Source organism: Leptidea sinapis, chromosome 1, assembly GCF_905404315.1.
Source record: "Leptidea sinapis chromosome 1, ilLepSina1.1, whole genome shotgun sequence".
Lineage (NCBI taxonomy): Eukaryota > Metazoa > Arthropoda > Insecta > Lepidoptera > Pieridae > Leptidea > Leptidea sinapis.
The window spans coordinates 9,443,236-9,471,114 of NC_066265.1; the positions used below are offsets into that span (position 1 = coordinate 9,443,236).

The 27,879-nt window shown below is 36.2% G+C and overlaps 3 protein-coding genes and 1 long non-coding RNA gene across 4 annotated transcripts; 2 read left to right on the plus strand and 2 right to left on the minus strand.

Moving 5' to 3' along the window:
- Positions 1-835: 835 nt before the first annotated feature.
- Positions 836-17,520, minus strand: LOC126969890 (coiled-coil domain-containing protein 42 homolog). The gene is made up of 7 exons (XM_050815534.1): positions 17,294-17,520; positions 10,564-10,765; positions 8,482-8,655; positions 7,871-7,949; positions 6,668-6,807; positions 4,350-4,612; positions 836-996 (listed from the first exon to the last, which is right to left on the minus strand). Exons 1-7 carry the CDS (start codon positions 17,401-17,403, stop codon positions 969-971), a joined length of 996 nt encoding a protein of 331 aa, XP_050671491.1. The 5' UTR covers positions 17,404-17,520; the 3' UTR covers positions 836-968.
- On the plus strand, positions 11,132-13,331 carry LOC126972306 (uncharacterized). Its single transcript, XR_007731118.1, has 2 exons — positions 11,132-11,600; positions 11,909-13,331. It is a non-coding gene; the product is annotated as an uncharacterized LOC126972306 (long non-coding RNA).
- Positions 17,521-20,002: 2,482 nt separating the features above from the next.
- LOC126968880 (heat shock protein 68-like) lies at positions 20,003-22,049 on the plus strand. The gene has a single exon (XM_050814049.1). The coding sequence runs from the start codon at positions 20,064-20,066 to the stop codon at positions 21,951-21,953; it is 1,890 nt and encodes a 629-aa protein (XP_050670006.1). The 5' UTR covers positions 20,003-20,063; the 3' UTR covers positions 21,954-22,049.
- Positions 22,050-22,151: 102 nt separating this feature from the next.
- On the minus strand, positions 22,152-24,915 carry LOC126979512 (uncharacterized). Its single transcript, XM_050828827.1, has 2 exons — positions 24,867-24,915; positions 22,152-23,712 (listed from the first exon to the last, which is right to left on the minus strand). The coding sequence occupies exons 1-2, from the start codon at positions 24,913-24,915 to the stop codon at positions 22,994-22,996; spliced, it is 768 nt and encodes a 255-aa protein (XP_050684784.1). The 3' UTR covers positions 22,152-22,993.
- Between the last annotated feature and the right edge of the window lie 2,964 nt (positions 24,916-27,879).

Consider the following 27,879-nt stretch of genomic DNA (forward strand, 5'->3'; position numbering starts at 1 on the left):
CTAGCACTTCTGAATCGTAAAAACTTAGTAATAAAATAATTTTTTTATTCATTATATATTTCATTATCTAATTATCTTTGATATTTATATTTGTTTTAAATAGGCAAATCAAATATTTCATCATTCATATTAAAATTGAAAAGTTTAGCGTTTTTCTGATAAGAATAATATTAAGAAATCACGGAAGTTTACGTGTGTCGTATAATTATATTATATGTTTGCGAAGGTACGAATAAATAAATAAAGTTAAAAAAAATAAAAAACACGCTTTTTCCGAAGTAAAAAATAGAAAATTTATTTTGAAATTTAAAATTTACATCAATTCCTGCCTTATAGACGATAGATGAAAATTATATAAATTAACAAAAATCTTATTTTGCAAATTGAATAAAGAAATAGTTTTATATATAAAGTTTGAACGAAATCTGGCCGTTAAAAGTGGGTCAAAATCGCGCCCAAATGAGTCGGTTGCGTGTTTGTAAAAACAAATATAATATTATATACAGGCGATTGTTCATTGATATGTCCCTCGCGTCCCGCGCTAAACCTAAATGATTCAACACAAGTAGGTAAGATACTCTGCTTACTCGGAGCCACGCGCTTCAAGTACTTTGCCTTTACTGTCTGCTGAGTCAGTCATCAAAACTTTAGCAAGGATTTGACACGCAGACAGAGAGCATCTCAACCTTGACAGACAGGAAACATTAAACCAGGTATCTCTATGAGCTGTTCTGTAGGTACAATGCTCTGACAACCACTGCGCACGAAAGAACACGATATTGTATAAGTACCTTTAATATAATCAGTTATTAACGCAGTAATAAAAAAAACAATATTGATACAAATTAAATACGTTACAATTTATTACTAAATTATATAGTAAAAGACATAGACAAAGATATATTTAATATTAGAGTCTGCGGAATCATTGATGCAGGAAGACCCTCACTGAAATGATCATGTTAAACTCACGCTGTCTGCATGGACTCTGCATCTCTGAAATAGAAAAGAAAACTATAATATGGAATATAATTGCTTCTTCTGGACTTGGTCCTTCAGCTTAGCATTTGAGGACGAATTTTTCCTGCTCTGTATCCTGATGGGTACGGGTAAAATAGTTGTAAAATGTTGTGACTTATCTGGAAAATTCTATTCGAGACGAAGGGACAATGTCAGTCATCTAAGAAACAATTGAACTGTTACCACTTATTATAAGAATCATTTATATTAGTTATAGTTATACCGCTAAAAACCAAAATGGCTTATCCACCTCCAGCCAAAGAAATAGATCGCTATGAGACTGTGTCGTCGATACGGTCATGTGTGTTTCATTAATACGTATAGTTGTTGTAGGCTTTATTTAGTGCTCAACCGACGGTAAGCGCTGTCGTCGGTCAAGTGTAGCTATATCAATGAAAACATATGAACGCGTACCAATCCAGCGCTGATGAGTTGCAACGCGCGTACAGCTACGTCGCGCTGACGAGAATCGTCGGTCGAGCTCGTCGGTCCGCTGACTGCCGATAAATTAATGCGTTCAGTGCGACGCTGACCGAGCAACTGACCGTACGCGCTTTCGTAACATCGTAATTATAATTAGTAAACAAAAATTTGTTTTCTGGCAATTTTGAATATATTGTTTCAATTTCTCCTTCTTTGTTTTTATTCCGTGATCGTTTGCGTAAGTAGTAAGCATATTATATTAAAGAGGTTAAAAATAGATTCAATTTTCTCCGCAATTGTACATGCGCAATCAAGTTTACTGTCAGCTGTGTACTAAACGCAATATGATCAGCGCGTACGGGTACGCACTACGCGCTTCACTCGACCGACGCGACGTCAGTCGAGCACTAAATCAAGCCATACTTATTGATATTTTATTTGGACTTCACATTGTCACACTAAGATCTTTCGGATTTTCGTATTTTGTTACAGTTTACTTTTCACTATCCACTAAATACATTATGTTATAACTTCATTGATGATGACAGTTGGTAATACTACACTGGCCTGCAAAAGTAAGTATCACACTTTTCAAATTAAATTTTTTTCTTAATTGTAGAAGGTAGAATTAAAACCGTTTTGTTGCAAATTTTATAGGCTTTAATTCTTAGAAACTAAAATTATACATTAGTAACATTTTTAACTTAAAAAAGATAAAACAATGAAAATAGACATTTTTAGTTTAGTGTAAAAAAATTCAACTAAAATGTATTACATGTTATTTAATTTTTAATAACTGGTATTGCCTCCTCGAGCTCTGATTACAGCTTCGAGCTGGTTTGGCATACTGAACACTAGGTTTCGGAGCCGATGTTGGGGAATATTCTCCCATTCTTCTACCAGGGCCTGCTTTAGTGCCCCGAGGGTAGTAGGTGGTGGTCTGCGATTTCTGACTAGCCTCCCAAGCTCATCCCAGGCGTGTTCAATCGGGTTAAGATCAGGACTTCTTGATGGCCAAGCCATCACGCTGATACCGACCTCCTGAATATACTCTTGTACGATATGAGCCGTGTGTGGCCGGGCATCATCATGCATCATCAGCATCGATCCATCACCCATATTTGCTAAATACGGCCCTGCATACTCATTGAGAATCTCTTGAGCATATCTTTGCCCAGTGAGGGTGCCATTTTCTATGGCTACTAGCTCTGTGCGAACTTCTGAAGATATGCCAGCCCATACATATACACTGCCTCCACCGTATTGGACTCTTTCTGAGATGCAGGCTTGAAGGTATCGCTCACCAGGTCGCCTGTAAACACTTCATCAGAAGTGTAAAGGGAGAATCGAGACTCATCTGCAAATAAAATTCTTGACCATTCTTCTTCATCCCCCTGCATGTGTTCACGGGCGTATCGCAGTCTCGCTACTCGATGCTGTCTCTCGAGTTTTGGGCCACTCGCTGGTCTTCGGGGTTTCAAATTTGCTTCAGCAAGTCTTCTTCTCACTGTACTGTCACTAATGTAGTCCCTCTGGGTCTGAAGTAGCTGTTGCTGGACTTCAACTGCATTTTGGTGGCGATTTCTTAACACAGTGGAAATAATATAACGATCTTCTCGGGCACTGGTACACCTGGGTCTGCCATTACAAGGTCTCCTCAGATGGTGTCCAGTCTCTTCGTACCTTCGCTTTACCTTTTGGACCGTTCGTACCGTCACACCCACCATTCTTGCAGTGCGACGTATACTGATGCCTAGTTCCAGAAAAGCCATGATCCTAGCACATTCTTCAACTGAAAGAGGCATGATAAATAAATGTTATGTGCTTTTTGCATAAATTTTTAAAACAATACCCATCGATCTTGAAAAAAATTTAAAACAGAAAGAAAAATGTGAATGGTAAAATTGTAATTCGGAAACGTCCACTTTGAAAAAGAAATGGTTTTGTTTTTGAAGTTTTTTTTCAGCCAATTCTTAAAAGAAGGTTACCGACTATAAAGTTTTTATGTACAAAATTAAATTCTCTTTGGAGTCCTTTTATTTCGAAAGTATGTCTTGTGAACTTAAAACGTTATCCCAATTTTAAAAGTGTGATACTTACTTTTGAAGGTCAGTGTAAATAATGATGATACTGATAATAGATACATTTAGATTTCTAATATAATTTTAATATTCTGGAATCGTATCACTTAGAGCTGTAAGTAAGTATACATTTTCCCTTTGTTTCTTTAAGCTACCACACTGCAAGCCTACGCCTGCATACCAGGCGTAAATGTTCAGTTTCCTCCATTTGACTGCATACAACGAAGAGCGCAGCTAATCGACGATTGAGTCACCTTCTTGCCTCAAATAGGCACTCTGTGAAATCATCTGAGTGGTGTAATATTCCCGAACCGATAAGACCCGAATTACGTTCAAGTCAAGAGTATACCCATCTTTAAAGCCAGCCAGAATACACAAATTCTGCAGTTGTACTGACGCTATCAAACGATTTCAGTCTATTTCGTTGTTAAAAATGCCATGCTCCCTCAATGGCTTTATCCGCTGCCAGGTTTGATTTTGACAGCCACGTTTTCCATAGAATTTTTGGTGTAAGGGCTTGCGTAGGTACATAGTGTATCTCTTCGGAGTGCGTGACCTATCCAGATCCAGCGTCTAGACTTCCAATAATAATCGTTTGAAATTTTTAATGTAAATATCGAGGATTTTGCGAAGGCAACGGTTACGAAGTCAAATTAACATGGTATATATTAACAACTAAATTCTAGTAAGATATTGCTTAATCTTGGCATATTGAAGATGGATCTTCATCTATTTGAAGGTCTCACCCAACGTTAATTAGTATCTTTGTGCACAATTCCAGTCAGTATAATATACAGATATATATAACAGGCATGGAACACCGACTTTTCTTTGGACCTCCGCTGCGCCAGCCTGTAGATCCTCCTGAGTTCGATCAGGGCCCTCATGATGACCACCAGCTGCTGTTCGAAGTCATCAGGCTGCACGTCGATGGCCAGCCCCTTCTGCTTGCTGATCTTCACATACAGGCCCCAGATTGCGGAGCGCACGTGGCATAACTCCACGTGGCGCCTCGCTGCCGTCTCCTTCAGCCGGTTGAGGGCTAACTCCCACTTTATGACGCGGTTGCGGACCTTGTCATAACGCCACTGAAATGACAAAACTGTTTGTGTACTTATTTATTAACAAAAAAATATACTAGTTAATTATTACAACAGAGACGTAAAGAGAAATTAGGAATTAGTATTATATAGAAATATTTAGAGGTATAAGTACATGGTTCACACTAAAAGTTTTGCACTAGCTAATCGGAACTATTTGAATTTCGAATGTTATATTTTTTGAAACGTTGCAACCTTCTTAGTAATAAAAAAAGTTTTGGCGGGAAATCATTTTTCAATTGTTTTTTTTTATCACACATCGAAGTTCTACGTACGCAACTAAAATGGAATTAAGTCGAAAAGATTTTAAAACGATGATTTTTTATGATTTCAAAGGTTTTCTCTCCCCGCAAGACTGTGCCGCTCGACTTCAAAATGCTTTTGGGAGAAAAGCACCTTGCTTGAGTACCGTTAGGCGATGCTTTGCTGAATTTGAGACAGGCCGGGTGTCTTTACATGACAATTTCGTGAAGGGCGGCCTTCATATGCCGTCAACGATAATAATATGGCTACTGTTAAGCGGCTAATTTAAGAAAACCCGCGTATTACATATGAGAAAATTATTATTATTATTTTCGACTATTGGGGATTGGTATAAGCCAAATTCAGAAAATTTAACTCGACGAATTGAAAGTTCGGAAACTTTGTTGTCGTTGGATCCCTCATGAACTGACTGCGGAGTAGCAGTGGGCTCGCGTGGAATGGTGCTCACAGATGCTAATGAAGTACGGCCACGGACATTCCAATGCTGTTTATGACATTGTCACAGCAGACAGAACGAGGATTTTTTGTTTTAAACCCGAAAAAAAACAGCAATCTTGTGAATGGGTGTAAGGGGTGGGGCAAAAATGATAACAGAACAACAAAAGTGAGAAAGGCGAGAAACGTTGGTAAAATTATCTTATTTTATTTCTCAGCTACGGGTCCCATCTGCACAATTCTACTTGAAGATCAAAAGAGTGGTATTATACCACTTGTTTACCTAGGGTGTTGAAAAGTTCGCGAAAGACGACCAAAAAGCCGCGTTCTCCTACATCATGACAACGCTTCTTCACAAACCAACAAGCCCCGACCAACAAAACTAAGTCATTTTTAGTATCCGAAAAAGTACAACTCGTCACACATCCTGCACATAGCCCCGACCTAGCACTCTGTGATTTCTGTATTTTTCCCAAAATCAAAGATTTGATGAGAGGTTTCTTTCGCTTTTACCAATTCCGAAGAGGTAGTGATTGCGTTCAATCAGCACGTAGAAGAAAGCCACAACCTGAGAGTTGAACAAAGCATACAAGATTTTGTGAGTAAACGTCACTCAAACGGTTACCTCAGTTAAGAGTGCACTCTCGCACGGAACGCGAGAGGTCGTGGGTTCGAGTCCCGCATCGTTCATAAAGTTTTATATTCAAATTTTATTTGTGCATTCTATACTAGCCGTGTAATAATAACTTAATATTCAATCGAAATCGGTATACAAAGAAAAAGTTGATGATAGATGCAGTTCACAATTTTGTTTTGTAATTTTGTAAGGTTCGAGCGCCACGGCATCGTAGTGCATTCGCTGAAGTACATACAAATAAATGGAGAGCCGTTTTTCCTTCGGTTATTCTGCGAAAACTACTGAACCGATAGGAAACTTATACCATAAGACATAACGTGTTTTGGAGATGGTTTTCGTATATAACTTATGGTGATTACTTATCCGTATCCTATATTTTGTTGACATATAAATACCTATATATTTGCAACAAAAATAATTCAGTCAATGACTTTTCTTTACATGTGATTTTCCGAGTCAGCACCTGTTTATTATAAACAAAAAACCTTAAAGCTCCTATAGTGTAGAAAAGTCGCCGAGCGATATACATAGACAAGCTAAGATTATAAAAAGCTATAAAAGGCATTTGTTTCCCAAAAATGATTTCTTTAAAATACTTTTTGATGTCAATGAAAGCAGAAATGGCGTAGTCCCAAAGCTCTCCTATCGCTTAGATATAATTATGTGTCATTAATTCCGATAAGACAATAAGGATAACGCATATCTACCCTCAAATCTGCGAGCGTGTTGTTCAGGCCCATGATGAACAGCTTCTTCTCTTCGGTGAGTGCTGCGATCTCCTGGCGAGCAGACTCCAGCATCTCTAGGTCTCGTTCCTGGCGGTCAGCGAGTGTATTCTTTGCTGCAGCTAGAAGCAGAACGAATCTCAATTACAGAGCAGATAAAAATGCATGACAACAGGCCAGTTTTATTACTTTAGTGTGCGTGACAAGCTACGCCTGATACTCGTGTCACTTTGTTACAGTGTGCGCGAGTTGCTTAAAATAAGGGTAAACACTTTGCCGCTATTTTTTTCGACTTTTTTTAAGCGTTCACTGTCTATCTGAACGTATAAAATATTATCTTAGGCTTACAGTTTGATGAACTGTATTTTACCATTTATAAAAATTAAATGTATCAATAACGTATATAAGAATATAAATGTACCTACTAGGCACATTTGTATAAATTTTGGTTGCCTTAATCGCTATTGCAGTTAAAAACCAAACAATCTCTAAGACCGGCTACACATCTTCAATCATCTGGGATTGTGAGAGCCATTTGCCTGGCATCAACAAGTGCTTTGCTTTTTGGGAAATTTGGCCAGAGAGAATCCGCATACTTTCAAATGTCACTATACTGCCTCTCAATATTACACATAAACTATTCTTCTTTTTCGTCACACTCATGGCAGAGCGGTCGTCGTCATCACGAAGTGACATCTTTTGAGGCAGATGTGATTCGTCCCACGAGCATTCGCCACTTTTCTCTGCTGGCTGACATCCTGGTACACTCGTACCGGACGGCCCGCAGCAGACTTGATTTGGTCGGTCCATCGTATGGGTGACCTTTCTCGCTCTCTGGTCCACTCCACTTTGCCCTGCACGACAAGGCGCTCATTGAAATCACTCTCGCGCCGGGAGATGTTTTCGATGAACTTAAAATTGCGACTCTGTACAAATACCGAAAGGCATTGTTTTATGCCAAGTTCTTGGAGAATGGAGACGTTGGTGCGAAACTGCATCCATGAAACTCCCAGCCAACTCCAGGACCACATCTCCAGGGCATCAATTTTACTTTATCACTACAAAACTATTAGCGCGGTAGATTTATTGTACGCTCAACTAAACTACGTCTCAAACGAACCTCTTCCAGCGATGTACGGAAATCTTATTTTCATGAATGAGGAGGAGAAACCAGACACGGCTTACCCAGAGCTTCGTATCTGTTAAGGACGTCCAAAGGTTGCTTGAACTCCGGATAACTTTGCACAACTGATGTCAGATACTCCTGAAATTGACAAAAATAACTAAGGTTCTTGAATCAATCTCATAAACTCGACCAATTAGGCGCGATGCCTTGATACAAATCAATTATATCATTTTAGAAACAAGTGAGATGGAATAGGAAAACAAATCAGAATACACAGGATCACTAATCAATCAATCAATCAAAATCAGTTATCGAGGTCAAGGAAAAAATAAATAAAATAAACTAAAAATAAAAAAGCCTTTAATTTCTTACAGAAATGCTTTTTACAAGGTTGTTTAGTTTTATTAGTATCAATAAGAAAAAGAATAAGTAGTTAGTTAATTCATTAATATAGTAGTTTTATAAAAAAGGAATTGATTGTGATACGTTTTAAATACAAAACAAAACGAAACACAGAAATGCTTATACATGACTGCTTCACGGCAGAAATAGGCGTCGTTGTCGTACCCAAAATCTAGCCGGCATCCAGTGCAAAGGAGCCTCCCACTGGTAGAAGTTACTTGAATCTGGACTGAAACAAACTATTTAATGATTAAGACAAGAGGACCACCTCGTATATTGTGTAGTCTTGGACCTGCTTCTCCATGAGCGCGCGCACCTCCTCCATCTCTTCCACTTTTCGCTTCATCTCCTCCGTCTCCCTGCTCTTCCGCTCCAGCACCTCGAGGTCAGCCTCCATCTTGCGTTCAGCTCGCTCACGCTTCTCTTGATTTTCGCGGATGAACTGGCCACAAGAGTTACTTGCGTATAATATTGATTATAATAACAGTTTTATATTTTAATAAAAACATCTCAATCTAATAAATTGGTAAGGATTTAGAATCTATTGGCATGAATTTGAGGGGGGAGGGGTCCCCTTTACCCTCTCCAGCACACCCAGGGTGAGGAAACTTTTAGTTTCAGATTTTGAATTTTTTTTATATCATAACCTCAAAATGTTCAAAAATTAATAAATAACATTTAAATGGCACAATTTCGATAGTTTTATTAATTACTTAAACTCGGTATATTACTTTGAGTCTTCTGGATTCTGTTTTCTGAAATATTACTATAAATAATGGGTGTTCTAACTTAACCTAACCTACCTTTAGTTTCTGGAAAAGGATTTGGATTATTATTATTTTATATGAACAGAATCATAAAATATTTCTCATTGCAATCACTAACTGTCAAAGTCAAACTTCATAAAGCGGTTATCATCAATTAAATATTTAAAACTTTAAAAATTCATATCTCGTAAAGTAAACGTCTCCTCACAAAATGAATACCACTGTTGGATTCCTGATTTTTTTTGTGATATAATCTTGTTTTATCGAAAATCGTGCCAATGAATTCTAAACCCCAGCCAATAAATTATTAATGACGCAAATCATTCTGTAGTTTTTAGGGTTCCGCAGCCAAATGGAAAACCCTTAACGATTCCTCATGTCTGTCTATCCGTGTATGTCATAGCCACTTTTTCCAAAACTATAAGAACTATACTATTGGCAAGTAGATGTATTCTGTGAACCGCATTAAAATTTTTACACAAAAATAGAAAAACAATAAATTTTGGGGTTTCCCCAAAAATGATACCTATTTAGGTTTTTCAAATCATTTTTTTCTGAACTGAATAGTTTGCGCGAGAGATACTTCCAAAGTGGTAAAATGTGTGTCTACCCGCTGTAACTTCTAAAATAAGAATGAATGATGAGTTTAGAACGATGAAACTAAACAAATATAATATGATGTACATTACCATGCAAACTTCTCGGTTTGAACGAGATCTAGTAAGTAGTTTTAATACGTATAAATGATGAGAGCTCATTTGCACTGTATGAGTTTGAGCAAAGATTGTTTGCCTTTTGGTTTTAAATAATTTTATATAATTTTCCTTTCTATATAACTTTTATATTGTGCCTACTTGCTGCTACGGAACACTTCATGGGCGAGTCCGACTCGCACTTGGCCGCTTTTTGTTAATTAAAACAATAACAATGTGTTGTTAAAATGCAGTTATTATAATACAATTACAATAAATATTAAAATATGATTATTGCCAGCATAGGATTTTGGTTCTGGATTGTTTTTGTGATTGTAGAAACATTAACACATTGTTGAAGCTGGGCATATATTGATTTCAAATAGTGGTAATGACTTCGTAAATATATTATATAATATAATCACGGACGAGTAAAATAAGAAGGACTCCGTGTCACCTTACTTAACACTGAGGCACGAAAACAAGCCGGCAAAGGTGTAAATACATAGCCCCACGCATACACTTACACTAATACAAACCGATCGGCCGCCATTATGAGATTTGCTCTCGTCTGTGACAGATCAGTTTGCGTCGCAATAAAATATTTTAAAAATGCCGTCGTGCGTTGTGAAAAAGTGTTAAAACAATACTATAAAAGTATTTGTGGATATATGTTTATTTAAGGGAGAAAATATTGTGAATCTGGTAACCGCACACACACTAGCATAAAGGTGCTTGACTTGCTAATATCACGGTGCGGAGTCCTTTTTTTTTACTAGTCCGTGAATAAAATATATAATCGCTACTTCTTAAGAACAACATTTCCGAACGTGGTTTATTGATTATGATGAAACCAGACATAAGATATCAATTCCCAGTAGCCCTGCTTACCTTATTAAAGCTGATGAAGGAGTCCTTGAGCACCATCTCCTTCTCCCTCAGCTCCTGCCACTTGGCATCCATTTCAGTGCGGTTGCGGCGTTCCTCTTCTCGCTTGAGAGCCAGCTTCTCATCCGCTTCCATCAGGTCTCGACGCGCCTGTTCCATCAGCACCTGTGGGGTTGGCCGGGCCACGTCCCATACTGGGTATTTGCTGGTCAAATCAATCAAACATTCGGTTATTGGTTTTATTGTATCAGAAAGATAAGACTTATAGTAGTAAAACTACATATGAACATAAAACAAAACAATAAGGGCCTCAAAAAAAGACAAAACACACACACACAGACACACATACCTACAGCGAGATATCCTGTTTAATTTGGGCTGTTGTATACCAATGGCGATAGCACGTTCTTAAGATAAATATGGCAGTGTATTATCTACTGGTTATTTGGATGCAAATATTTATTTTAATGCACTTAAGGAGTCGGACTTAGTATCCTGAATTAGTAGTTAAAAAATATTGTAGTTGATAGAGCTTTAGTCCACGATAATAATGACACCACTTTTATTTTTTTTGCTGTGGCAACCCTAAGGCATAGTTAGAAATTTAACTTCTCCCAATTAATTTTAATAAAAATAATTGATAAATCATTTAATTTAGTGTTAATATCGAATTAATTAAGTAAAATACATTAATAGAATCTTATGTTATAAAATAATTAACAGTGTTATTGTGTAATAAGTTTATTTTTATATAACTTTAGTTTTGTGCATCTCCCGTGATACGTCAGCAAAATGATGACCCGAGAAAACAAAGCCCGCCAAACCGAGAAACAGCTCCAGCTAACCCTTGTGGAGCTAAAAAAGTACAAGGGTCAGTACAAACAGCTACTAAAAGAAAGGGATGACAACGAAATGGAGGTTATAGACATTATAAATAAAAATAAAAAATTAAAAACTGATCTATGTCAATTGCACATGGAAAACTCAAAGTTAATAGAGGAAAATAAAAACTTGCCAGCAGTGGTCAGTGAGTTTGAGCAGTAAGTATAGAAGTGAATATGAAGAAACCTTAGATCTGGTAGTGAAACTAAAATCCCGGCTATATGAGGCTGAAGATGTTATAAGATCCTTTAAAACAGCAGATCAAAGTTTCAAGACCTCTCAAACCCAATGCCTATTGGTTGGTTGCCGCAGAATTTGGTGTGGACTCTGTGGCTTTCCACCCGGCTCATTTAAGCAAAAATAAATTAAAGAAATATGCAAGATTATGTAAATTTATTAAAGAAAACAATAACATTGTTAATAAGAAATACAACATCACATGTGCTAAATTTTCTAAACCTTACAGGGAAAGAAATCAATTGAAAATACAAGCTTAAGAACTCTGTATAGATTTGGAAAATATCAAAAAAGACTTTGAGGAAAGTGTGAGCTTTCTTCAGGCTGAGTTACTAGCCTTACATCAAAATCTGGATCATGTCAAAACAATACCAGATTTCACAGAAAGACATAGCCGAACACAAAGACAATCTCGCAAACTCTTCACATAAGAAACATATTAAGATTTATAGCGATGACCATGGAAGAAATATGGGGTTGATTTTGCATAAAATTAGTAACAGGCAGTTAGTATCAAACTTTTGCATGCCAGGGGCAAGTTACTATCAAATTATAAAAAGAATTCTTAGTGATACTGCTCTAATACTTCTATTATTGTTATGATTGGGAGAAGAGGGAAATTAAATAAAAATGTTCTACAAAAATTATTCAATGAGTAAATAGTTTAAAAATAGAAAATCTTATAATATTCACACTGCCATTTATACAAGATTTGCCACAGGAAAACAAAGCAAGAGACAATTAGAATAATATGTAAACCCTATTGTCTCATACAAATTATGTGACATATAATGGTAATTTATTATGTAGTAACATACACATAATTGATATTAATAATATAATTAATCATGAATGTAAAATGTTGACATTTAATAGGTTACACCTATCTAATTTTTATAAAAGACAGATAGCTAAATCGCTTTCTTTTTATTTATCTTATAACACAGCCAAGTATTTGGCAACCCGGTCCCCTGCTTCTATTGAGCAGTGTAATAGCTTGTTGCACTTGGCTCCTGTTAAGCAAAGTAATTATTTGATTAACACTGCTTCTATTGAGCAGTCTTATAGTTTAGTTTCTGGTTTGGAATATGTTCCAAATTATTTAAATTAGTCAATAAGACAATAGGAGACTCCTCTAGCAATATAAATACACAATGTACAAGTACTAGTAAACATAATAATTGTAAAGTCATAAACCTGATGCACCAAAATATGCAAGGATTGTTAGGTAAAGAACTGGAACTGGAGTTACTAATGAACCATGAAAATATTGATATCTTATGTCTTACCGAACACTTAGAAAAAATGAACTCATTTTTAACTCCAGTGGTCATAGGGTGGCAAGTGTGTTTAGCAGAGAAAAGGCAACATGTGGCGGCTCTCTTATACTTATAAGTAAATCATTTAAATTGAAAGACTGTAAAGGTATTGTGGGCCTCTCTGTTGAACATACCATTGAAAAAGCCTATGCAGAGCTTGAGTGTGCCATTGTTGTAAGTATATACAGGCCCCCCGATGCATTAAATGAGTTATTTGAGGATGTATTGGAGGAGGTTCTATCAAAATTATCAGAATCTTAGAAATAAATTATGATTTGTGGTTACTTTAATATTAAATTATTAGAAAAATCCACCACAAGTATTAGATTCAAATCTTTGTTTAAATCATATAATTTATCAAATATTTTCTTAAAACCTACTAGAGTAACCAGCACCTCTAAAAGCTGTATTGATAATATTTTTACTAATTATAAACCTATTTCTCAGTCAATTATTAGTAAACTGAGCTCAGATCACTTTGGTCAATTAGCCTCTTTTAATATTGAAGTAAACAAATTTACTTCAACTAAAAAATTTATGTTTGTTTCTATATTTACTTCAAAGACAGTCAACTCGGGTGGTGTCTTGTCATTTAACAACTGGGCAACAGCTGGTATTCATAGGAGCAGACAATGGTTATATGAACTATATAGTGAGAGATCATCATGTAATCATGATGTATCTTTTCTTGTATATGTGAAAAAATATTCAAAATTATTTAAGAAAGTATGTACTATTGCTAAGTCAATGCATATTAGAGAAATAATTGAAAATGCTTCAAATAAAATAAAAATTACTTGGAAAGTTATTAACTGGGAATCTGGAAGAGTGAAGACTGCAAGTTTGAATATAATCTAATAATAAACAATACAAAAATCCACTCTGAGCAGGAAGAAGCTTCTGCTTTTGAGAAATTTTTTTCTGACATTCCAGTTTCCATCTCAAGCACCCTTGTCTCATCCACCACCATCTTTTGGAAAATGTTAAGGAATGTAAAGAAAATTTCAAATTCAGTGTTGTTAGCCCCGCAGAAATAATTAAAGCTTTCAGATCCTTAGAAATGAAAAAAACTGCTGATATGTATCTGTAAAAATACTAAGTTCTGTTATTGACGTTATATCGCACCATATCTGGCACTAGTTTTTAATAGCTGTATTGAATATGGCGTGTTTCCTGGCCTTCTGAAATATAGTAAAAATTACACCAATATTTAAATCGTTTCGCACCATATCTAGCACTAGTTTTTAATAGCTGTATTGAACATGGCGTGTTTCCTGGCCTTCTGAAATATAGTAAAATTACACCAATATTTAAATCGGGACTCATTTCTGACCCGAATAACTATCGCCCTGTTTCAGTGTTGCCGACCCTAAGTAAAATTTTTGAAAAAAATATTTTAAGCCAAATGCTTACTCACTTTAACAATTATAAGTTACTTCAGATAAAACAATTTGGCTTTATTAGGGGACGCTCGATTACGGATGCAGGTGTTGAACTCATCAGGAATATTTTTGAGGCCTGGGAGGAAACACAGAATGCACTTGGTATCTTCTGTGATTTATCTAAGGCTTTTGATTGTGTTCAACATTCAACGCAGGTCAGGAAGCTATGACACTATGGTATAAGAGGATCTGCACTCGATCTTCTGATCTCATATGTAAATAATAGGATTCAGAGGGTCGAGGTGAATGGCAGGAGATCTCCTGGGACTCCTCTCGGTATGGGGGTACCATAAGGGTCTATTCTTGGACCCTTCCTCTTCCTAATTTATATAAATGATCTACCTAACCTTGTAGAAAAAAAACACAAGGTGGTATTGTTTGCGGATGACTCTTCACTTATATTCAAAGTGAAACGAAGCGAAGTTTTATATGACAAAGTAAACAATGCTCTATTTGACATCGTGTACCGGTTATGCGCCAATAATTTATTGTTAAATAGTCATAAAACCAAATATATTAAATTCACCGCGCCAAATGTCAAAAATGTAGATGCGAATATTTTAGATTATGGAGAGGTGGTAAAACCAGTGGAATCTGCTGTATTTCTTGGCATTACTCTTGATTGCAAATTGTAGTGGGGGGGGACGGGATATTGAAGGATTGGCGAATAGGATTAGTTCTGCAGCATATGCGGTCAAACATAAACATGTCATGCCTACTACTCGGTTGGGTCGAGTTAGTAAGTCTTTTGTTGGGCGATGTATATGCTTCTGCAATATGATCCCAGAAAATGTACAAAACAAATTTGTTATGAAATTTAAAAGAATTGTTAAAAAACGTTTGTGTGGGAAAGGTTATTATAGCATAAACGATTTTCTTAATGATACCACGGACTGGGAATAAAGCGAATACCCTCAGGCTCTTTAATTATAAATGTTTATTGTACGATATCACATTGTAATCCAAATTTTTATAAAAAAAAGCCCGCTGAGTTTGTTGCGCCCATTCTTCTCAGGTCTGAGGCAGTCTCTTGGATAGGTGGTTTTTGACGTTCAATAAGTGGTTTTAAATCCTATTTTGAGTAAAAATATTTGAATTTGAATTACAAGGTAAATAGTAAAATGAAACGTAAAAAATAACAGCTTTATTATTAATGTTTTTAGACTAAAAAGGCTTGAACCGAGAGTTATAAAGCCAGTAAAAAAATATTTTTCTTTTATTTCCTATAATGTTTATTCCGTTTCTATCGTAGTTGCGTGAATGATCCTGTGTTCCGTGTTTGACTCGTTAAGAGGTTAGAATTTTTTTCGTTATTTTCTTGAAAACTGTGCATTACCTTGTAATAAGATTAGTAGCACTATCAAATACAACTTATAAAAAATTGTTAGGTTAGGTTATGTTAGAACAGTTAAAACAACGCACGAGCCGAGCGTAGAGTGCCGCGGCAGCGGCCGGCAAGTGCCAGAAACGAATCGTAAGCGTTTCCCTTTCTATTCTCCCCATAAAAATGTCCCAACCCTTAAAGGTCATAATTTTAGGTAAATATATTCTGCTTAATAATTCAGAATGTCAATTTGTGTAGTAAGTACTTCACGGCCACATTATCTCTGGACCTCGCTGGTACGTGGAGCCCCCTCCCGTTTCCCTTTCGGCTCCTCGCGCTCGTCCTGTTGAGTCAGTAAAGTTTGCAGTTATATAAACTGTTACGTACATGTCGTGATATTTTCGTGCTATTACTGCTTTGTTTCTGAAGTTTTCATTGTTGCGTTTTGATTCTTTGTACTTCCCTCGATGCTTCCGTTAATTTTTCATCATTATAATAATAATAATCAGCATCACAACACAACACCTTTACATTAAGAAAAAATAAATCGTAGTTTATTAATTAATAATAATATTAGGATTGCACACCGTAATAAAGCGATGATATGACGTCATCAACATCAGGTCCAGAGATAATATTTTAACCCATATTACTATAATAATAAGATAATGTAATATTACGTAGTATAATTTACATCCTCTGTAACCGGGCAGTACTGAGATAACCTGTTGGTTAACCTCCTAAGCCTTTGAACATAAATAAAAAAAAAACCATAAGACAAATGACATGAATTACCATCTCACATTTTTTAACGAATAAGGAACTGATTGGAAGTAATTACGAGTATAATTTTATTTAAGCCAAAGTCTTTGCTGGATCCATATTGAAATCCTAAAGATCAAGGTTATATTTATTGTGCTGTGCTGTGACTGGCTACAATCCTATCAGAGTTTCTCATATTTGGCTTCCCTGCCTTACGCTTAGGCTCTAATTTGGTCTCTCCCAAATCCTCTGCTTCCCTAAGGAGGATATTCTTTGAAAGTGACATCTTGTAATATTCCTCATCCCAAATTCTATTTCCTTAGGCTCCTATTTTGTCACTCCCAAATCCTCTGCTTCCCGAAGGAGGATATTCTTTGAAGTGACATCTTGTGATATTTCTCATCCCAAATTCGATATCCTTCATCATGGCCATATCCGACTAGCAATTCCGTTTGAGCCTTCTGGTCCAACTGCTTCCGTTTATCTTTTGGAACATGAGGAAAGCATGTACTCCTGCCATTTTAACGAACAAGGAACTGATTGGAAGTAATTACGAGTATAATTTTATTTACATAAATATAATATAAAACAAACACAGGATCAAAACATAAAATAGTTCAGACGGTTGTCAACACAAAACATTTGACAATTACATCGTTTGTTCACCAAGAAGGTGCGTAGGCTAAAGGCTTACTTCCGTCTTAACAACATTAACAAGGACAGCTATCGAGTTGGGAAAAATGGTAACAACTAGCCATTGATCTGACCTGATCATTCTGGAGCTCTCCATGAGAGACTTGTAGTACTCCGGGGTGGATTCCACCGGCGGTCCCTGTGGGATAACGATCGGGGCCAGGTCCTTCAATGACTTCTTCATTTTTATGATTCACAAAACTGTTAAGAAAACTGATGATTTTTTTAGACGATTAATATCGTCCTTAAATTTATTGTAACAGCAACGGATATATTGTGTTGCCTAGCAACCGTAACAAATTTATTTTTGGTTCGTAGTAACCACCACATAGCGAAACTCTAAAGAACTTATTACACTTCACTGAATTTAGTCGTCTGAATTCAGTCGTTACTCAATTTAGACACGCATAATCGCATTCAGCAAGCTAGCATCCTAAATTTAGAAATAAGAATGGTTTCTCACTGATTGAATCTTTAGAAAACTAATTAGAAACGCATTTCGGAAGGTATTAAGTTATTGATTTCAGTCGCTCGTAGCTCTTCGTGCGTGGGCGACGTATTAAGTTTTATTTTATTCTCCCGAATATGTTTCAGGGGATAATAAAGAGCTGGATTTTTTAATCTTAGTATGAATTTCCTGTTGCAATAAATCTTAGTGTTACGGCCAATCTTTCTTTTGCACTAGCAAGCGCTTTTGAATAAAAGGTGTCAGAAGATTGAATAATATGTCAAACGGTTTCGAATCCATTCGTAGATAATTTCTGAAGTCCGATGGAAATTAAACACCCATAATGTCCATGATTGCGAACTTTCCGAGCAGTAATAAATATTCCTTCACCCATGTTCTTCTTTTTCTATTTTAATTGAGCCTGTAGCTGTACCTACAACCAATAATATCAATTAATACAAATGTCTAATACCTAACTTGTAACGTAGCATTATAGATCGTAGAAATAGTAATCGTGCATAATAACTGTAATAAGCGTATGCCGAAAGATTCGTTCTGACAAGAACATTTTATTTTATATAACGTAATATTAGCTCTGACAAGAACATTTTATTTTATATAACGTAATATTAGCTCTGATAAGAACCATTTCATAATGCTGTACATCAACTCATAGAATCATACAGATCACCAGTAGTCATCACAGTGAAGTTTCTAGCATCGTACTTTCTCTCGACGACCGCAGATATACTCACGTGATCAGTCATATGCTCCGCGTTACACAACCGCACAGCAAGGCCGAGCGTCCTCGAATGACGCGTCGGGAGTCGGGCGTCGATAAAAAAATAAACTACGTTTAAAAAACCGACTCCAAAAACTGAAAAGTATCAAATAATTAAAATTTTAATTTAATACACCTCTTATGCAAAGCTTTACCTTTAATATTAATAAAATACTATTATTTTTATGTGTCACATATTGATAGCTTTGAAGTGCAGTGCCAAGCCAAATGTAATAAAGGTACCTACACTCGCCACGCGTGACTCTGCGCAGGACAGCTTCGTCTAGAACAAAACAACCCAAGCGGACAGACCCGCAAGGCCATACAACCTAAATAAATACAGCAAGTAAGCTTAATAATATTAAGTTTTATTTTGTTCAGGGCTTGGCACTGACTTAAAACCTATCAATATATACCACATACAAATAATAGTATTTTATTAAAATTAAAGGTAAAGGTTTGCATAAGAGGTGTATTAAATTAAATTTTTAGTTATTTGATATTTTCAGTTTTGAATTCGGTTTTTTAAAACGTAGTTTATTTTTTTATATTTTACCTAGCTACTAATGAGAATCTGTGTCTGTCTGTGTTAAACATGTACAAATGGCTTTCTGTTATTTTATCATGTATCTATTGTAAAGTATTCAGCTGTAGATTCTTCCAATAACATAAATAAATAAAAATACTCATTCAGTAACTTAATTTAGGACAGTGTGATCAGAAGCTTCTAATTTGTAAGTTGTTTCTGAATTAAGACGACAAAATTCAGTCAAGTGTAATTAGCGCTTAATTACAATAACAATCTCGTGTCAAATCTCATAAAATTACAAAAATGTTAAGAAAAGGGTAGTATTTTACATTTTTGTGATTTTATGTTTGGCTGATTAATTAAATCTGTAGGTCAATTATATGGGGGCATAAGAAATGACTTTTATTTTGCATTGAAAGCATTTTATTTTGAAACCAAACAACTGAATGGATCTGTTAAATATGAAATATTACAGGCATATTTCTATGGGCTTTAAACATGTACACCGTTGGTCGACCAAATCTTAATAGATGCTGAGATAAGCCTCAATGAAACTTTAAAATTTCTCTCATGAAGAAACCGCATTTTTGAAATAATACCCTGTTCTGAGCAAGCGATATATTACTTTCAATACTTTGTCTGGGCGACAGCCAAGTTTAGGTAAACGTAATACTTTTAGGGCCACCTCGTAGGAAACGTTGATATTAATTAAATAATATTAGAACGAACACGCCGCGTCTGGTATAATCCAATGAAGAGTTCCTCGAAGAATCAGTAGATGGCGATAAACTCAACAAATAATAAGTATGTACAATATGCCTTCGAAATAAAATAAAAATACTTATAAAGAAAATTATAAATTTTCTGTTTTTATTACATTCAATATGCGTTATTGTTTATGTATGTATTTTACATTCACAATGATATTCTTGTGATGAAATAAGTATCATTAGCATTACATGACAGGTAATGATTTATAATAAAAAACTAATAATTTTGAAATTAGAATCATGTCATAATGTGTTTGAATTGTTTTCATTTAGTTTTGGTGTGATCGAGTGTGTGTTTTGTAAAAAAAATAGAAAAATGCGAGCAACTGGTATTGATTTGGGAACAACATATTCCTGCGTGGGGGTGTGGCAGCACGGAAACGTAGATATAATTGCAAATGACCAGGGGAACAGAACTACACCGTCCTACGTTGCCTTCACCGATACAGAACGCCTAATAGGAGACGCAGCTAAAAATCAAGTAGCGCTTAATCCTAGCAATACTATATTTGACGCAAAGCGCCTCATTGGGCGGAGGTTTGATGACCCATTTATTCAGCAAGATATAAAACATTGGCCTTTCAAAGTTATCAATGACGGCGGCAAGCCAAAACTTCAAGTCCAATACAAAGGGGAAACCAAAAAGTTTGCACCCGAAGAGATAAGCAGTATGGTTTTGACAAAGATGAAAGAGATTGCTGAAACCTACCTGGGAGGCTCTGTTAAGAATGCTGTTATTACAGTGCCAGCTTATTTCAACGATTCGCAAAGGCAAGCGACTAAGGATGCTGGTGCTATAGCAGGTCTCAACGTTCTACGCATCATAAATGAGCCGACAGCTGCAGCTCTGGCGTATGGATTGGATAAAAATCTCAAAGGTGAAAAAAATGTACTTATATTTGACCTGGGAGGTGGAACTTTCGATGTATCTATATTAACCATCGATGAGGGGTCTCTTTTTGAAGTTAAAGCGACAGCTGGTGATACTCATCTTGGAGGAGAAGACTTTGATAACAGATTAGTGAACTTCTTAGCAGATGAATTCAAACGCAAATACAAAAAAGATTTGAAAAGCAATCCCAAATCATTGCGTCGCCTTCGAACTGCTGCAGAGAGAGCGAAACGAACGCTCTCGTCCAGTACAGAGGCTAGTATTGAAATTGATGCGCTGTTTGAAGGTATTGACTTTTATTCAAAAATATCTAGAGCTCGTTTTGAAGAGTTGAATTCTGACCTATTTCGAGTGACTTTAGAACCAGTTGAAAAGGCATTGAGAGACGCCAAACTAGACAAGAGTTCAATAAACGAAATCGTATTGGTAGGAGGTTCTACTCGCATTCCAAAAGTTCAAAACCTTTTACAAAATTTCTTTAATGGAAAGACTCTTAACATGTCTATAAATCCGGATGAAGCTGTAGCGTATGGAGCAGCAGTACAGGCGGCGATACTCAGCGGTGAAAAACACTCCAAAATCCAAGATGTTCTGCTCGTCGACATCACCCCGCTGTCGATGGGGATTGAAACGGCTGGAGGCGTGATGGCCAAAATTGTTGAACGTAACTCAAAAATTCCTTGCAAGCATTCGCAGACATTCACCACTTACTCCGACAATCAACCAGCGGTCACTATCCAGGTGTACGAAGGCGAGAGAGCTCTTACAAAAGATAATAATCTACTCGGTACTTTTGACTTGACTGGCATTCCGCCGGCACCCCGCGGCGTTCCTCAGATCGATGTTACATTCGACATCGACGCCAATGGTATTATGAATGTTTCAGCTAAAGAAAACAGTACTGGCAAGAGTAAAAATATTGTTATTAAGAATGATAAAGGTAGGCTATCGAAAGCGGAAATAGATCGGATGCTGAATGAAGCTGAGAAGTACAAAGACGAAGATAATCACCAACGCGATAGAGTTGATGCACGTCATAAGCTAGAAGGGTACTTGTTCGCTGTGAAGCAAGCTGTGGATGAAGCTGGGAGTAAGCTTTCCAGCTCAGAAGCGTCACAAGCTCGCTCAGCTTGTGAAGATGCATTTCGTTGGCTTGATGCGAATTCTTTGGCTGAGAAGGATGAATACGAGGATAAGTTAAAGGAGGTGTCGTTTGTCTGCGCACCGCTGATGAAGAAATTGCACGGCGCAGGGCAGGGAAGGGGTGGTCCCGAGCCACGACCCAGCAAACCAGTCATCGAGGAAGTCGATTAGATTAGCACACATTCATAAATTTATTCGTTTATTTATTAATTATTGTGTGATGATTATTTGTTTTTGCTAAATAGACTAAATAATTGCTTAAATTAACGTTTATTTTCTTGAACCCCTAAAGCTTACTACCAAAAAAACAGCAATCTTTTTATGGCCTCACAGTACCTTTCGCAGTTTGTTTGGACATACATATTAGGGTCCGTTCACACAGACCGGCTCGGAGAGCATCGGCCTGCTTTTTTCTTTTCACACAGACCGGGTCGTATACGCTTGGAATTGGCCGGAGCGGAGCCGCCAACTATTTCACATCGACCGGCTGGAAGAGATCTGAAAGCGGGTGCGGTTGGATGTGCTCGGAGCCGGTCGGATGCGCTCGGAGTCGGGTGGATACACTACAAAGGCAGTGCCAGTATTCCGCGCAGTCTAAGTTTTGTTTTCGGTGTGTTAACGTGTGCTTTTCGAAACATGGATTTAGATAGCTCCGACGAAGAAATATATTTGTTAGCAAGATTACTTGAAATAGAACATAGGAAACGTAAGCGCAAGCGGAAACAAATATGGGTAAAACATATTTGGAAAAACAGACTAATCCATGGGGAGTTTCACACCATTTTCGAGGAATTGAAGAGAGATAGCCTAAAATTTTATGAGTATTATCGTATGGAATATTGGCAATTTTTGAAATTGACAGATTTGTTAAGAGTACATATAACAAAAAAGACTACAAATTATCGTTGCACCATTACAGCCGAAGAAAGGTTAACGGTAACTTTAAGGTAAATAAAAAACAATTATTTATACTAATCATGTTATTTAGATCACAAAATCACAGCCCTCCATTTATTAAGCATTGTTTACGTTAATGAAATGTAAATTACTTATACTAATCATGTTAAATAACACAAACATCTAAATAGATCACAAAATCACAGCCCTCCATTTATTAAGCATTATTTACGTTAATGAAATGTAATTAAATAGTACAGATTTGTGTGTGTTTAATTATTATTATTATAATTATTATTGTTTTTGATTGTTTATTATTTTGTATTTTGTGTGCTGGTATTGTACCCGTAAGTAGTCTGATCTGGATAGTTTTGAGGAATATAGGTTTCGTTTGACACTAGGTAAGTAGATTGATTAGTCGATGGCGGTGAATTTATAGACAAAGAATAATTCAAATCTGTACTATTTTCATACAGACTTAATTCAGCTTCATTAACAATGTTAAACACGCGCCTTTTAATTCGTGCTTGGACTTCTTTTGGGAATGTTTCCACTGTATCTGACATAGACAAAAAAAAATTACGTAATGCCTTGTCACGGGGTGTAGTATTTCTTTTTTCTTCAAGATACTCTTCGAAAACCGTAGCAACATCTTTGCTTAAGCGTGGTCTCTTTTTCGAGCCAGAAGTACTTGCAAGCGATTCAACTTCAGAATGGTCAGAACGTTTAGATGATGTCGATGGTGGTGGTATTGGTGTGCCAGGCTCTGAATCATCCGATGATAATGTTACATTAGATATTTGGTTTCGATTGCGAAAAAATGGTATTATAAAAGAAAGTTCTTTTTCAAATTTTATCAATTTGGACGTAGTTGCACCATCGCCACTCTTGCCTTTTCGGTTATAATAGGCTTTTCTGAAGTTATCTCGCAGTTTCTTCCAACGATCCTGGCACTGCGTCACTGGAAAGAACAGAAATGAAAAATTAATAACATAACTCTTTTTTATTTTATAGTTCGTTTTGGTACGGCAGTCTTATATTTCTATTTTGTGTGTTTGTTTTATTTTTACAGATTCCTCATCACTGGTTGCAGTTTCAAAAACTTGTCATTTAATTTTCGAATGGGAATTTCTACAGTTCATTCAATTATTCATGAGACAATCAGAGTAATTTGTGATGTTTTGATGCCCATAGTTATGCAGATGCCAGATGAAGAAATGTGGGAAAAGGTTTCACGTGATTTCTTTAATATTTGGAATTTTCCTAACTGTTTGGGCGCTATAGACGGAAAGCATGTCAATATACAGGCACCAGATAATAGTGGAAGCTTATACTATAATTATAAAAACTTTTTCAGTACAGTGTTACTAGCTGTGGTCGACGCGAAATACAGTTTTTTAATTGTTGATGTCGGATCATATGGTAAAAATAGCGACGGCGGAATTTTACAGAATTCAAAATTTTGGAAAAAACTCAACACCAATAAGTTAAAGCTGCCCCCAAATAAACCTCTACCTAGTACCACTGAAAGCTTACCACATGTTTTTATAGGAGACGAGGCATTTCCTTTGAGCAATATTGCGGCCGTATCCAAGAGAACAAGCAAGAACAGAATTATCAAAAAAAGTATTTAATCTGCGTTTAAGCAGGGCAAGAAAAGTCGTAGAATGTGCATTTGGAATGCTAACTCAAAGATTTGAAATTTATCAAAAACGAATGAAAATTCAGCCGAAGTACTGTGATTTAATTATATTAGCAACTACATGTTTACATAATTTTTTAATAGAAAATCGGACGCCAGGACAAGAGAATGAATTTCACAGCAATATAAATTTATTAACAGCAATAACAGACAATAATAATGAAAACAGTTCTAATAGCGACGCAGTTCTAACCACAAGGAATAAATTTAAGGATTATTTTTCATCAAGTGGTGCTTTAGATTGGCAAGATCAAGTGGCTACGCGAGTTTCTTAAGTTATATTTAATAAAAATTGTCTACTACATAAGTATATTCTAACGATCAGATACTCAAACGAGTTTTTAAAGTAAGGGCGCATTTAAACTCATGTTATTCCTATTTTGACTTTGAATCTAACACGTCGCAGCACGAGTTTAAGAAGCCCTTGCTTTAAAATTCGTTTGAGTATCTGGGGGTAGGTGTAAAACAATGAAAACCTTACTTACCACTTATTCCGAGACATTTGCTAATTTCCTCCCATGCATTGTCTTTCATTATCCGATCGCTATATGATGGCTTGGTTATGTCAAATAAACACTCATATTTTGACACGAGTATTATTAATTTTTCATCATTCATCTTTTCGTACAAGTACGCACAACTATTACGTTCAAATGTTGCTATCAAAATGGCAGTCGGCGCGGCCGCAGCGGGCACGCAATCGGAGCCCATCGGCTGCGCGAGCGAGAAAGAGCACGCAATCGGAGCCGACAGGCTGCGCAAGCGAGAAAGAGCACGCAATCAGAGCCGATCGGCTGCGCGAGCGAGAAAGAGCACGCAAGCGGAGCCGGTCGGCTCCTTTTATTACTTCACACGAAGCGCGTTCAGGCATTTTTAATGACAAAAAAGGTGCAAATGCAAAAATAAACTTTACTACAATCACTCAAAACACTGTTTCCAACGTGATAAAAATCTGCTCTCCTCTCCGAGCCGGTCTGTGTGAACGGACCCTTATTATAAATATAATATTTACGAAGGTTACGAAGCGTTGAGTGCTAAAAAACTATTCGCCTAAACTTTGAAATTTTTATAGGTTTTGTTCTAATGTTAGTTTGAAATAAATCGTAGTACGTAAATACATACGCTTTATTTATATTGTGTTTGAATTAATGCAACTGTGAGTTAGGTACCTACTATATTCAAATTCAAATATTTTTATTCAAAATAGGATGTGACATCACTTATTGAAAGTCAAAAAAACTACCACCCATTCCAAAATGAATGCCTTAGACCTGAGAAGAATGGGCGCAACAAACTCAGGGGGCTTGCATTATTCTATGTAAAATAAAATGAAGCCAATTTCACAGGTCTCTGCATAGAAAATGCTGTCTTATTGAAGGTTACCAGCTACCTAGCTTGTGAAATAGGTACTCATCAGAACAGTCATACGCGAATAGCTTGGAACGCACGGCTCGATACTTGTGCTCTTTACGTAGGTTTAGCGCGAGACGTGTGATATTGACATCACATATAGACAAATCTTCGATGGATCGCCTTTGTCCGTTGCTTCGCTAAATTAAAATCGATAGGATACAAGCTTATGTGCTTATTAAATAATTGACATCATCACATCTAGGAACAAATCTTCGATCGATCACCTTTGTTCGCTGCGTCGCTAAAACAAAATCTATAAGATGCAAGTTTCTTCTTTTCTTCATTTCTTATATACATATTTATTAAAAAGTGACAAATCTATTAAATTTTAACACGAACACCTACCAGCGTATTTGTTGGGAGTTTCTTATCAATTCTTCTCCCCTTAACAGAGCCCTTTTAACTTAGTTTTCTGGTTGCATTACGTTATATTATTGTCACTCTTTGGTAAATAATTATATTTATATTCTATTGTACTCCTATAAAACAGAAAACAATGAAATTTACATGTACATTTTATACTTAATTTGCGTATTTCTATGTAATTGATAATTTATTGATATTAGACTGCTTGCGACCTCTCCCCACCGAACCTCATTCTTCAACCTGTGTAGCCTATTTATTGCGTAAATTTTTCTTATTGTAAGAATTTTTACATAGTCTATTTATACGTCTAGATAGACTGTAAAATCTTCGAAATAAATTAGGATGACTGTTACCCTTTATTTTGAGCAATGCACGCACACTAACACAAAGTGACTTACAAATCGCTAGTGTAAGACGTAGCTTGTCAGGCACACTAAAGAAATAGACTTGGCCTGTTTTTATCGGTTCTTTATCAGCAAGAAGCTCTATCTGGACTTATAAATTATTGAAGAATTTTTACTTTTAACTATTGCTATAAGTTTGCGCTCACCATAAGAAATATTTTCAGATAGCTCGAAATATCTATCTTATACAAGGTGTTAAAATCAAATAAGCATATAGAATGGTATAGAACAGAAATATATTCATAGGTATGTGTTATGTTATTGTCATTGGGAGTGACAATAACATCACACATTGCAACAATACATCAGTTCGTAGAGCGGCCTTGACATGGGGAGAAGAACTGATAGTAAACAATTTAAGGCGAAGAGTAAGCAGAAAACACGCATTCAAGGTGTTTTTAGACAAGTTTTTTGGTGAAAATATAGCATTTCGAGTTATGAACACTAATTAATCCTTTTACACATATCCTTAAAATGCATATGTGTAAAACATATCCTTAAGACTTATTTGTAGGTTGCTAATGCTTGCTGTTGGTTATAGTTAACACTCCAGAGCCTTTTTGAACTACCACTTTTCCTTGCAGTTAAACAAGTTTTTTGGCATGGCATGATGCATTTTCTTAGTACAACTCTCAGAAAAGATATTCTTATAGCTTGTACTTTTTTGTGTAGGTATATTTATTCAGCTTAGTAATGAATAACGAGGATTGTACGCGTATAAACTGTTTTCCACCCAAGAATTTTGAAAATATTGGCTTTGTTACATAGATGGCGGCCGGAAGCCGTGGACTCAAATCGCTCAAGGTCGCTGGCATTTAGTGTCGCCTTAAGTAGCCTTCGCAGAACCTGTCAAGGGCCATGCATTGCAATCTTCAATATAATCTGCTATACTATAGTAAGCCTTCTTTATCGAAGAAGCTTATAATATTTCTTAGATTTGTTCTCAGCGAGTCATAATATCTGGTACTTTTTTGTAAAATTGAATACGAAGGAGCCTGCTCTAGCTAACCTATCTTTCTTCTTGAATTTAATGAATTCAAAACACAGTAATACAATTCAGTGATACATTACGTTTATAATATAAAAGTATTGTCAGGGAAGGGTTAGAAGTAAGGATCGCTCTTATTCTTTTGATGCTTAAAAATATTATCATCTCAAGCATTTTCCACAGTAACCAACCCATGTAACTGTATGTGACATACCTGATTTAATGAAGAGATGATAAAGAAGGTTGAAATTCTATGAAAGGTATAAATAAAACTAATCTTAATGCGTTGCATTTCTGTTAAATACTTCTCGTATGAACCAGATTCCA